The sequence below is a fragment of the Phoca vitulina genome, unplaced genomic scaffold (genome assembly GCF_004348235.1).
Source record: "Phoca vitulina isolate PV1807 unplaced genomic scaffold, GSC_HSeal_1.0 scaffold13, whole genome shotgun sequence".
Taxonomy (NCBI): Eukaryota; Metazoa; Chordata; class Mammalia; order Carnivora; family Phocidae; genus Phoca; species Phoca vitulina.
Genome location: NW_022589716.1, coordinates 43,612,696 through 43,625,259, shown reverse-complemented (window position 1 = coordinate 43,625,259; position 12,564 = coordinate 43,612,696). Strand labels below are relative to the sequence as shown.

The following is a 12,564-nucleotide window of genomic DNA, read 5'->3' as shown; positions in this document are numbered from 1 at the left end:
CCTTGTTCACTGTCTGTCTTCCACCGGAGAATCTAAGCCCCATGCAGGCGGGACCTCCCTCATCTGTCGTGTTCATGTTGTTTTCCCAGGGGCTGGAATGATGCAGAGCCCAAGCAGACCTTTAGAATGGATGAATTAATTGAAAGTAGGGAAGATGTCATAAGATCCAAACAGAAGTTGACTATTGCCAGCCTATGATTTAAAAAAAAAAAAAAAAAAAAAAGCACACACCACAATCTAGTTGCATTTAAATAATTTTATTTAAAAAAATCATCCCAACAGCAGCATCCCCCCCCACCTCCTAAGTCACTGCAACCCCTGGCAGAACAGATTTATACACGGGCCCCAAAGAGACCCCAAATGGCCTTTGCAACACAGCCCCTTGGCATGTGTTTCCAAGAGCCCTAAGAAAACCCCATGTAGAAAAATACTTTACAAGGAATATGCTCTAATCTCAGCCAGAGAAAAATACAGCTTTTGGGGGTGGGAGGGGCAGGTCACAGGAGCTGTACCCAAAATGCATAGGCAGGCAGGACGCTCACCGGGGACGGGCATCGGGAAATGTCAAGTCTGGGATCTACGACCCCCATGAGAAGCCAGAATATTGCATATGAGAAGGCTGGCCACGGCCAGGGGCCACCTGCCGGGCCTGGTTGCATATGTCTGGGAGATGGCAGAGGCCTCAGCCGGAGGAGGCAGGGGGCACTGGTCGGGGAGGGGATGCTTCTTCCCACCGCCAGTCGAAGGCAGCTCTCCTGAGCAGAGAGGCCCTGGGAGTGCGGCCTGTCCAGCCCTGTCACTTGACAGAGGCCCAGAGAGGCTAGGCAACTTGCCTAAGCTCACACAGCTGCGGCTGCCAGTGGCCATGTCTCTGCTGTGGCACCCCCTGGCCCCCCAGGCTGAGGGCTCTTGGCTTTTGCTCGGTACCCCTGTGATGGGGGGGCAGTACCTTTTCACCCTGGGGCGGGTGTTTACACAGGAATCCAAGATAGCAGAGGCATTGGGCAGGCCAGCCCTGGCATGGAGGGCTCTCCAGGGAACGCAGGGAGCAGCAGGGTGTGGGGAAGTGGAGGGAGAAGAGGGAATGCACGCCCTCAGGGAGAGTGTGAGCAGGGTGCCCAGTGGGCATGGTTCTGGCCCTGACAGGGAGGCCCGGACCTGCTCAGAAAGACTATCCACCCCTAGACTGTCCAGAGAAGGGCAGACTGAGAGGGGTCACAGAGCAACCAAGCAGCAGCCCAGAGCAAAAAGAACAAGCCTCTTGACTCCCCATCTTGTCCCTCGAGTGGAAGAGGATTTGGGGGCCTCCAAGGGACGGAAGCATGGAGGATGCAGGCGGGAGTGGGTGCCCCGTTTTCCTGAGACCCCCGTTAAGAGCAAAGCAACCCCCCAGCCCTGACTGAATCCTGCCTGCCCACCTCCATCCCTGGGGCCGCAGCCCAGACCACCAGGTGAAGGCCTATGCCCTTCTCAAAATCAAAAGGATTTCTGGTCTGCGGAAAATGAGGACAACGACTTTAAGGGATGCTGGTGCTTTCAGATTTCAAGTGGGAATAAACTTCCTTAAATGACCTCTTTGGACACTGTCACCTCTGGGCATGAGAGAGAATGGCCCATCGCTTTCCTGCCTGCCTCCGTCTGTCTCTGTGCCTCCCTCTCCCTGTCTCTCCTCCTTCATGGATTTGGAGATCGAAGAGGAGCTGTATCATCTTATATGTGATACTTCTATGGTTTTCCCATCTCCACCGAAATGGTGAACGAAAACTCCTAGGTCTTCTGTCCCAGATGACTCCCTCCCATCGCGAGGGGCCTGGCCTGAGAGGGGTGTATTCATATGGATCTCTGCCTGCCCCTCCTACAAAAGAAGGAGGAGGGGCTGAGAGCCCAAAGCCTGACACCCAGCTGGCCCAAAGGGCCCAGAACTGTGGGTCTCAAATCCCAGAGGCTTCAGACCAGAGCTGCCAAAATGAAAGAATCACTCACTTTCAGAATCAACAGGCCAATGTCTCCTGGGATTCAGCCATCCCAGCTCAAGAGCCTCTTAAGCGGGGATGCCAGCAAGCCCCAAACACCAGAATTCTGGAGTAGGGAAGGGGCTAGGCTGCCACCCTGAGTGGCATCCCTCTTGGGGGGAGGCTGTCCAGAAAAGGTGGCCCCCCAGCTGCACCCTAAATGCTCCCCCTATGGGGAAACTAACTACCTGAGCCTGTGTGGACCCATTGCCCGGATGCCTCACACCTCAGTCCATGACTGCACTGGGGGTATCCGGTTCCCACTTGCCCACCTCCTGTGACAGGGAGCTCACTCCTCCCTGGCAACTCCATAGCTCTGCTGGGAGAAAGCACTCCCTATAGTAGCTGGGCTCCCTAGCCCCCAGGGCCCCTCTTCCAGCTGAGCAGCCTGTCCCAACCCCTACTGAGTGGGGCTCCTCTGGACATCTTGGAGTCCCAACATGGAGAAAGACCTAGATGTCACTCCAGTTGGGGCAGGGACCTCACTGCCTGGTACTCCAGGCACCAGAGAACCAGAGAATAGAGACAGATTCCAGTCCATGGCTCAGAGCCTGCCAGACGGACAGATGGATAAGTGAGTGGCCAGGTCTCCAGCCCAGTTACAGGTCTGGGGGCCAGGACCTACTCCCGAGGCCCCTGGGTGTCCAGACCACGTGCTGACTTCAAAGCATCCGGGGGCTGTTGGGGCCTGGTGCTCGTGGGGCTCGGCCGCTCTGGGCCAGCGGGTTGCGGCTGATGACCAGCGCCAGGACGTCACCTGCCTCCGCCAGGAGTGGCACGGCCAGGCAGCAGTCAAAGTCCCGCGTGCGAACATGGTTGACCTGCAGGGAACACAGCCAAGGGGACAGACGGGCATCAGCTGAGCCCGGGCTGAAGTAGGTAGGAATCGTTGAGATGTCCTCCAGTGTGGGCCCGGCCCCAGCCCAGATACAGGGTAAATCTAGAGCACACACAAAGAGAAGTCCTCCTTCATCGAGCTCTCTTTCAATCCTTCTGGTTAGGTTTTATCAAAGAGAAACCCCGAAGGAGGTGCCAGGACATCCTTCCTGCTCCTCTAACACCTACTTCTCTCCTTTTCTCATGAAAGAGCAGACCACACACTCAGCTTCCTGCCTAGAATTGGTGACATTGCTTTGTTTCTGTTTTATTTTTATTTCACACTGACCTTCTATGTCAAGCAAGGGGTGCTGGTCTTTCATTCCTAAATGACACGAAAAGCTTCTTTTCAAAATAAATTTAAGTCAGAAAAACTCCACCAATTTAAAGGAAACATATTCAGTAAATGTAGCGCTAACATAGCAGAAATCACACCAAAGGAACAAAAGTAGCTGGGGCGAGGGAAAAGCAGCGCAGTGCGGCTGGGCCAGGGCTGTCCCAGAGCTTTCCCTGGGCTCACCCGCATTTCCCAGGCTCCCTTGCAGTTAGCGAGGTCACGTGACTGGTTCCGGCCAATAGGCCATGAAGGGCAGTGGCAGGTGTTGCTTCTGGGTGGAGGCAGGAAAAAACCCACGTGTGGTTTTCCAGATTCGGTTCCTAGGTCACGTGGTCGAAGGCATTAGCAGAGGGTAGAGCCCCCACCAGCCTGGCGGAGCAAGCCTATGCCGCCCCCCAGCGGACAAATAAAGGTTCGTGTGTTAACCACTAAGATTCGGGGTCGTTAGTGCAACATAACTGAGCCTAACGGGCCCATAGGACTGGTGGTGTTACTCCCTTCGCACATGAGGAAGCCGGGGCTCAGAGAGAGAAGGTGACCGGCCTAAGGCCACTCAGCCAGGGTGGAAGTGGGGCTCTTTCCCCCGAGGCAAGGAAAGGCCACACTATCCATGGTGCCCCCAGCCCAGCATTACCTGAAGAACCCTGTCGAAGGGCCGGAGGCCCCCACGTTGGGCTGGCCCATCAGGGCGCACAGTGTGGACATAGACACCCTTCTCCAGGAGGCCGTCAGAGACGCTAAAACCAAAGTCATTCCGCAAGGGGTCCTTGTGCAGGGTCACCTGGGAGCAGAAGGAGGAGGAAGTCCCTGGAGCTCTGACATTTGTCCCCAGCTCCCCACAGCAGCCCACATCCCTTGGTGTGGGACCCACGCCCAGCCCACTGCCCAGCCGCGCTCCCTGCCACTACCACACAGCGCCCCCTCGCGTTCTCCATGGCAGCACAACCTCCGGTTCCCGGCACCAGTCACAGTGGGGAAGCCGGGGAAGGGGTTCCTTCTCTGTTCTTCTTCAATCCTCTCCCTTCCCCCCCAGGAGAAAGTCTCAGTGGGGTATCGACGGGTTTTCACCCCTCTAACACTTGCTCATCTCTCAATTAACAAGAGGCTCTGAGCCTTCTGAGGGCTACTGGCTGAGAGGTTTCTTCTCCTTTGTTTTTCTATATAGTAACCTACAGATGGCAAGGGAGGCTGGCTTCTCCTTTAAGGAACTGATAACTGATATATATGATATATATATACACACACACACACACACACACAAATACATATACATGTATCATATATAAACGTGTTCCTATTTTATATACACACACACTATCTTAAGTGGGGAAAAAGTCTACTTAAAGAAAAATATTCATAGCAGCCCAGTGTGTATCACAGGGGTGTGTGTGTATCACCCAAATGGTGAGAATTTGACAAGTTCCACCTAGTACAAAATTGTGTTTGGTGGAGGAAAATGAAGCCCAGAGAGGGGTGGGCCCATCTGGAGCCCCTGGTGGGTCCTCACGACACCAGGCCACGCATCCAGGCTTCCCATGCCCAGCCCCAGCGCCCACCTTGTGCATCTCTAAGGGCGTCGGCAGCAGCAGCTCCTGCATCTCTTCAGGGGACGCTCGTACCTCCTGGCCCCTCCGCCAGGGCCGGTGGCTGGGCCTGCCCTCGAGGGCCACACTCTGCACCGTGCCCGTCATGATGGATGCCTGCGGACACAGAGCCCTTCACTCGGATGCTTGTTTGCTCGCTGTTTGTAGTCAGCATCTGTGGACACCTACTATGTATCAGCCTTCAAGGTCACAATGGTGCACAGCATAGACAGGGTCCTTGCTCTCCAGGGGCTCCAGTCTGATCGTGGGCGGGGGGGGGGGGGGTCCTTGATCACACCCACGATCAGAATACTAATTGTTGGCACTGAATGGTTAACACTTACTCTGTGCTGAGCTCAGTTCTACTCACTATACACACACAACTCATTTTGTCCTCTACGATACTACAAGAAAGACAGGCAAATACCATTTTGGGGGTCCATTTTACAGGTGAGGAAACCCAGGCTAAGAGAAATTATGATTTGAACTCAGAATCTGGTTTCAAAGTCAAGGGTCTTAACACTCTGCTATCTTGCTGATCATAAAAATAAATAAGATAAAATCACACACAAAACCTAGAAGAGTTTACCACCCCAAGATTGTCACTAAAAGATCTTAAAGATGAACTCAGAAGCAAAAAGTAGAATGCAAAAAGCAACAGTGAGCAAAGAAATTAATTGCCTACAACCCTAATGAGTACTGACTAAAATCCCACATTAACTAACTTCGAGCAATTTGTAAACAAGCAGGGAGACTAGAGGAGAGAGTTTAGAGGGAAATGGAAGCATTCTACAGGCCCTGTCTCCTTCAGAAGGGGGGCCAAAGGCATTGATTCGACTTTGCTAGAAAAAGCAAAGCGAAGATAGTGAAAATTCAAGGCCAAGTCAGTTGCGCCTAGTCTTTTCAAAAAGTTAGCGACATGGTCTACCCATAGAATGGAATATTATTCGGCCATAGAAAGCATGAAGTACTGATACGTTCTACAACATCAAGCTAAATGAAAAAAGTCAGACATGAAAGGCCACATACTGCATGACCCCATTTATAAGAAATATCCAGAACATGCAAATCCATAGAGACAGAAAGCAGATAGCAGTTGGGAGATGTGGGGTTTCTTTTTGGGATGTTAGAAATGTTCTGGTCATGTATACGCAACATCATGAAAACACTAAAAGCCCCTGAATTATTCGTGATTATCCTTAATTAATTCTTTTTACTTTTATTTTTTTTAAAGATTTTATTTATTTATTTGACAGAGAGAGAGAGCACAAGCAGGGGGGAGCAGCAGGCAGAGGGAGAGGGAGAAGCAGGCTTCCCGCTGAGCAGGGAGCCCGATGCGGGACTCGATTCCAGGACCCCAGGATCATGACTGAGCTGAAGGCAGATGCTTAACTGACTGAGCCAACCAGGCACCCCTACTTCTTTTTGCTTTTAATATTCAATTTACTTTAACGTGGTAAATTTTATGTTATGTGAGTTTTATCTTGGTAAACAAAAATTTTAACTTAGCATCTATTAAAAAGGCACTGGACTAAAATTAAGAGAGACTGAAAAAGCATAACAACGAGGTGCCAAGCTTTGATTGGGCACCAGCTTAGCCAGACCAGGTATAAAGGGAAATTTGGGGTCAACTGTGAAAACCTGCATATGACCTTAGTATTAGAAGAAATGAAAATGTATCAGATAGTTATTTCCATATGTGGGGGAAAAATGGGGTAGCTGACAGAAAAAATGCACGAAAGAGCATGTACATCATGGTTTCACTATCCTAAAAATACATATACACTCACTTAAGCAGTAACAGTCATGATCTATGTGTAGTGGGAATGTTGTGTTCTTATGTTTTATTTTGCTTATTTTAGTTTTGATTTTATTTTGTTTATCTAATTTTGCACCATCCACATATATGGCTCCTGTAATAATAAAAAATTTGAAATTTAAAAACTGAATATTAAATGAATTAAGGATAATCACTAAAAGAATAAAATTATAAAATGTCCATTTTGGTGGTGGAGAGAGTAAACAGGAATAAAAGATTTATCAATACAAGAACAGGAAAGATAGATCAGAAGTATAGAGTAAGTAGGATACATAGAAAGTATAAATTATATGCTAGAATTAAGTTTAATTATATTAGTAATCACAATAAATATAAATGAACTAGCTTAAAAAGGAGACTCTTGGATTGGGGGAAAAATAAGCTACATACAGCATATAACAGATACATTTAAAATGATAAATGTACACACTTAGTAACACAGTAAGCTTGAAAATAAATAAATTGGAAAAAAGACAGGAAACACTGCTAAAATAAAGCTGATGGAACCATATTATTATGAGGGAAAATGGAATTTAAAGTGGAAAGCACATAGATCCGGATAGAGATACTGATTAATAATAAAAAGAAAAATTCGCCAAGAAGTTATAGCAAGCATGAATTTATATGAAACTAACAATATAACCTCAAGGGATAGAAAACAAAAATTGACAATGTCAAAAACTTGCCAAATCTCCACTCATGACGGGAATTTTATCATACCGCTAATAAAAAAACTATAAAGATAAAGCATATAACATTTCATAAGGATGCAAACTCCAAAGAATTCATAGCAAATTGAACATATTTTCTGGCCACAGTACATATGAATTAAAAGCAAATATGAATTGGTTTTAAAATGTGGGTTTAAAAAAAAAAAACTCTCCACTTCTGTGTAATTCAAGGGCTTAACTAAAATCGTAATAGAAATTTTTGAAATATTTGGAATTGAATGATCAACAAAAGCATCACAAATCAAAATTTGTGGAATGCAGCCAAAGCAGTGCTTATGGGTAAAATCATAGCTTAAGATGCACTATGGTAGAAAACAAGAAAGACTGAAAATGAAGGAGCTAAGAAACCATTTGTGTTATTTAAATAACACAAATAAAGTAGAAGCTAAACACAGAAATGAGTAAGATAGAAAACAATGAGAATTAACAAAGCCAAAAATCAGTTCTTTGAGGAGCCTAGTAATTGGCAAGACTGATGGAGGAAAAAAATGGTACCAATCAACAATTTAGGGGCAAAAGCACAGATAAAGTGGAAGTTTAAATTATTGCTCTCAGAGCATGAAAGAGCTTCTGAAATGACCAGTCGGATCCTTCCTAGACCTTCCCGGGCAGCCTGTTCCAAAGTGGGCCATGCTGACCTCACACAAAGCTGTATTCACTTCTCAGCTCCCCTGACCCCTCATCCCCTGTGCTGTCTGTCCCTGATGCTCACATCCACATGCTTCCACGGAGCATGCCCACAACCACGTCCCCAGACTGCACCTGCACACACACACACACCCCAAAACTGCCCCTCAGCATCCAAATGGGCGCTCAGACACACCTGTTCTGAAAATACCCTCAGCATTTGTGGATACATGAGCATGCTCACACACATGCACACACGCATGCCCCCGGTGCGCACATGATGATGCCAGACACGTCCGTATGTGCACATACCTCCACGTGCCATACCATGGTGCTCTCAATCACACCTGCACGTGGGTAAAGACGCCTTTACACGGAGGGTGCCGAGTGAGTGCATGATACACACTACACATGAGCAGGATCCCATCAACATGCTTGCTTCCCACGGGCACGCACGTCGGTGTGTCCATGCACGGGGGCCCCCAGGAAGGTCTGTGGGGTGGGTGGCCCTACCTCCAGTTCCCTCAGCAGCTCTGACTGACCACATGACTCCAGGTCTTCGAGCGCTTCCCCGAACATGCGCCAGAAGCCCTCCTCACGGGCAGGGCCAGGGGCTGGGCTGTAACGTAGGAACCAGAGAGCGTCAACTCCTGGCAGGCGGGTGGGTGGGCAGGCGGGCTGGGGCCTGAGGAGTCTTCGGGGCCCCGGGGCCCAGCGTTGGGCTCGAGGGGCCATAGGGTGGGCGGGCAGGCGGGCGGGCAGGCAGGCGGGCGTCCTCGGTGGCAGTGCTGGGGCCCCGGGGCAGTGGTTGGTGACACGGAATGGGGGGAAGACGCAGTTAGGGGCGACCAGGACTGTCGGTGGCCAGTTAGAACAGGGGCAGATGAGACGGGGTGGAGAGCGGTGACACAGGACGCCTGGGAAGAGAGACAGACGGACGGACAGACAGACAGACAGACAGAGAGGAGATCCATGGTGTAGCCCCAGAGGACGGCCCCTGGCCCCACCCAGACACATGGCATCATAGCACAGTGACAGGGACAGAGCTGGAGCCAGCGAGGACACAGATGGATGGAGAGGAGAGTGTATCTGCGCTTGGGGAAGGGTCCAGGCCACCCCACAGCTTCCGTCACAGGCTGTACGGGCCCGTCATCAGCTCTAAAATCGAGGCTCGTTAGAATGGTAACAAGTCACACTTGCACACTTCATAGTTCACAAAGCCAACTGCCACCTACAAAGTCCTGGCCGCTTAGAAAGGATGGTTTGCAAAGCACTTTCTTACAAAGGCCCACGAGCTTTTCTCTGCTAGGGAGACTCAGGGAGGATGACGGGCAATAGTTGCCTCCTGTCCTTCCCATTTTACAGATGAGAAGACTAAGGCTGAGGATATTCTCTCCATTCAAACCAATTCTACGAACATTCCCCGGGCCAGGGCTCCGCAGGGCCTGGGGCTACGGCAGTGAGTAAGGTGTAGCCCCTGTTCTCAAGGAGCTGGTGAGTCAGTCACAAAGTGTGCAGCAGTCCCCACTGGGTGCCAGGCACTCAGCGAGGGGCGCTACGCAGAAGGGACCGCAGCCAGGTCATGAACCAGGTGGGCACAAGGCAGCCAGTGCCACGAGGAGGCTCGCAGTGGCGGCTTGGGGACCAGCAGAGGGAGGGATGCCTTCTGCCTGAGAAAGTCGGGGGAGCCTCCCGGAGGAGGTGGGAGAATGTGAGCTGGGTTTGCATGGCCGCACGGGCCTTGGCCAGGAGACAGAGGGAAAGGCACTGGAGGCAGAAGTGCCCGATCCAAAGCACAGACACAGGAGGGGTGGCTAGGGCTGGGTGAGGAACAGCATTTCTCCACAGGGTCTGCTCTCTGCGAGAGCCTCCTCCAGGACTGATGCGGTGTCCTTCAAAGCCAACCGCTACCAAACCCACCACATCCACGGCCAGGGCGGGTGCCTGGGACCCGAGGGCCCTTGCAGGAGGCCATCAAGCAATCTGGGCTAAGTTAGGAGGGTCAGGTTCAAGTTCTGAGCTGTTCTGAGAATGGGAGATTACCAGACTCTGGAAAGGCAAACACCTTCCACGCCTTTGCCACTGCTGTGCCCTCTGCCCGGCACACCGTTGTCCCCATCTCAGCCTGGCTGAGGCAGCTCTGCCCGATGCTTCCTCCCCTCTCCCGGGAGGCGCCCCTCCTCGGGAGCCGGACAAGACCCCTCTGCTGCCCCACCGCTATGGAGACCAGGAGACCATGACTGCCTCCTCCCTCGTGGCATTCCCACCACAGACCTAGTTGGTGGCTCCCAATCCTCCTCTTCCTCCTCCTCGGGGAAGCTCTCGTCCGTGGGGGCCGGGGTATAGCTCGTCCTCCGGGGCTCGGTGGGTGGGGGGCTGCTTCTCAGCCGGCTGGGCCGCCACTCCTGGGGGGTCACGCCCCGAGCCACCGTCTGCGGAGTGTAGGAGCCTGCCGGGTGGAGAGGTGGGTGTCTGTATCCACTTCAGCTTGCCCTCCTTCCCACCCCTTTTCCAGCTGTGCTAGATGACCCTGGATAGGTCTTGGCCCCCTCTGGCCTTGCATGACTACCCAGAGTCCCCTGAGGGCCCTGCCACCTAGTCCCTACCCCCAGAGCCCCCCAGAACTCCTGATCCCCCAGCAGAGGAGTTCATGGCCAGGGCTCCAAGACCCTGTCCCGGCTCCATGGGCTTAGCCTGGCTGCCTCCTACCTGGGGAGGAGGCTCACCATTGTAACCATTCCTCTCTGCCTGCCTTTGGGAGCTCTCAAGACCCTGCCCCAGGGGTCAGCTAAGAGATGCTTATCAAGTACAAGAGACGGGGAAGCGGAGACCCAGGGAAGGCAGATAGATATACAGCCAGTGAGGACCAGGGCTGGGAGCCACCTGAGGCCACTTAGAGGCCTTGCTCCACTAGTTCTCTGAGCCGGGCCTTACAGAGGCCAGAAGGCCAGCTGCTAGATTCAAATGCCCCCCAAACCCCGAGGCCACCCATGAGTCTTAACATGCCCGGGCAGGGGAGCTTGCGTCCTCAGAGGGCAGCCTGGACGTGTCCACCTTAAGGCAGGGTCTTGCGGGACGGGGTGGGAAGGGGCTTTCTGCCTTCCCATCTTCAACTGGATGCAATAAACACTGCTTGGGCGCCTGCTGTGTACAGGGCACCGGGCTAGGAATGAGAAAGACAAAGGTGAGGCCAGCTTGGTCCCTAACCTCAAGGTGGGGAACTCCATGGTGCTATGGATGCTAATCAAAAGATGTATGAAGGCCTGAGGTCCATGCTCTGAGCAGTGAGGGGCCCTGCGAATGGCTAATGGGGCCCAGGCAGGTCTGCCTCCAGGAAGTGTCCCTGAAGGATGGAGCAGGGAGAGGAGGAGGGAGGATGAGGCCGAGGGAACAGCCCCTGCAAAGGCCCGGCAGCTGGGGCAGCCCAGAGAGAGCATGTCACTTGGCCTAGGGCCCCGAGGCGTTACCTGGGCCCCCGAGTCCACCCTCTGTGGCCGAGCTGTCCCAGGACTCCACAGCACTATCCACACTGGGCACAGCGGATGAGAACCGGGCTGCCATCAGGCCTCCTTTGAGTGCCTCTGGTGGGTCCTCATCTGCATCACTGGCCTCGCTGAGGCTGCCCGACTTGCGGCATGGGAGGGGGCCTGGGACAGAAAAGGGGTGTCACCACCACTGGCCTCTGACCTCAGAGACACAGAGACACTCAGTGAGCCTCAGTTTCCCCACTTCAGTCTGGTTTGGGAACTCACAGGCACTGAGCGCCCCCTCCACACTCCCCGAGCCTGCTACTGAGCAATCTGATAGGAGGAGAAGGGGCACACTAACGGGCAAACCCATTTCACAGACAGGAAAACTGAGGCTGAGTTCTCTGAGCTGGGCCCTGGGGAGTCCCTGAGGTTCTGGGTCTGCACAACACGCCCAAGGTCACATGGTGAACAACAGTGGAGCCCAGATTAGAAGGAAGACCCAAAAGCTCAGGTTCCTTCCCTTGCAGGTGGTGGCCTCCCTGCCAAGGTACAGGGTGCAAATTCAGGGGAACTGAGGAATGTACAAACTTCGGCCCTAAGGCAGAACAAGCAGCCTTGAGAGGCGGGAGACGATGGAGAGGGTGGTTCAGACCCAGACTCTGCCCTACACAAGCTGTGACCTTAGGACCACCACTCCCCTCTCTGAGTCTGGCCTCCTCAGCTGTCCCAGGTGTCTTCCCACCTGCATAGGATTTGGTGAGGATGCCATGGGGTTGGGCACATGAACCTGGCACAGAGGCACAGAGGGATTTCCCTTCCTAAATGGGTGGATGGCCCCGGGGGGAGGGGGGGAGGCTCACGGTCTAGCTGCTTCTTGATCTTCAGTGTGACAGTCTCGCCAGCCACCTGTAGGAGGTGGATGGCCTCACTCAGAGGCCGGCCCTTGAGGCTAACGCTGTTGATGGCCAGGATACGATCCCCAACGTGGATAGCGCCAGTCCTGGGGAGGGGGCACAGGACAGAGAATGAGAGACATTCAAGGCTTCAGGGAGGGGGTCTGCCCTCAGGGAACTCAGGAACCCCAAGGCACAAGCCTGACTGACCTCAGT

The 12,564-nt window shown here is 52.6% G+C and overlaps 1 protein-coding gene across 4 annotated transcripts in view; it reads right to left on the bottom strand.

Moving 5' to 3' along the window:
• Positions 1 to 247: 247 nt before the first annotated feature.
• GRIP2 (glutamate receptor interacting protein 2) overlaps positions 248 to 12,564 on the bottom strand; it is a 95,862-nt gene continuing 83,545 nt past the window's right edge. For 3 of the 4 annotated variants that reach the window (XM_032411999.1, XM_032412000.1, XM_032412001.1), the window contains exons 18-24: positions 12,316 to 12,455; positions 11,453 to 11,632; positions 10,260 to 10,434; positions 8,499 to 8,604; positions 4,782 to 4,925; positions 3,860 to 4,006; positions 248 to 2,833 (exon numbers count right to left, since the gene is read on the bottom strand). In XM_032411999.1, the coding sequence (XP_032267890.1) occupies positions 2,675 to 2,833; positions 3,860 to 4,006; positions 4,782 to 4,925; positions 8,499 to 8,604; positions 10,260 to 10,434; positions 11,453 to 11,632; positions 12,316 to 12,455 (1,051 nt within the window). In that variant the 3' untranslated portion in view covers positions 248 to 2,674. Of the gene's footprint in view, positions 2,834 to 3,859; positions 4,007 to 4,781; positions 4,926 to 8,498; positions 8,605 to 8,774; positions 8,903 to 10,259; positions 10,435 to 11,452; positions 11,633 to 12,315; positions 12,456 to 12,564 lie in introns of those variants that run through there. The other variant, XM_032412003.1, reaches the window with a different exon arrangement.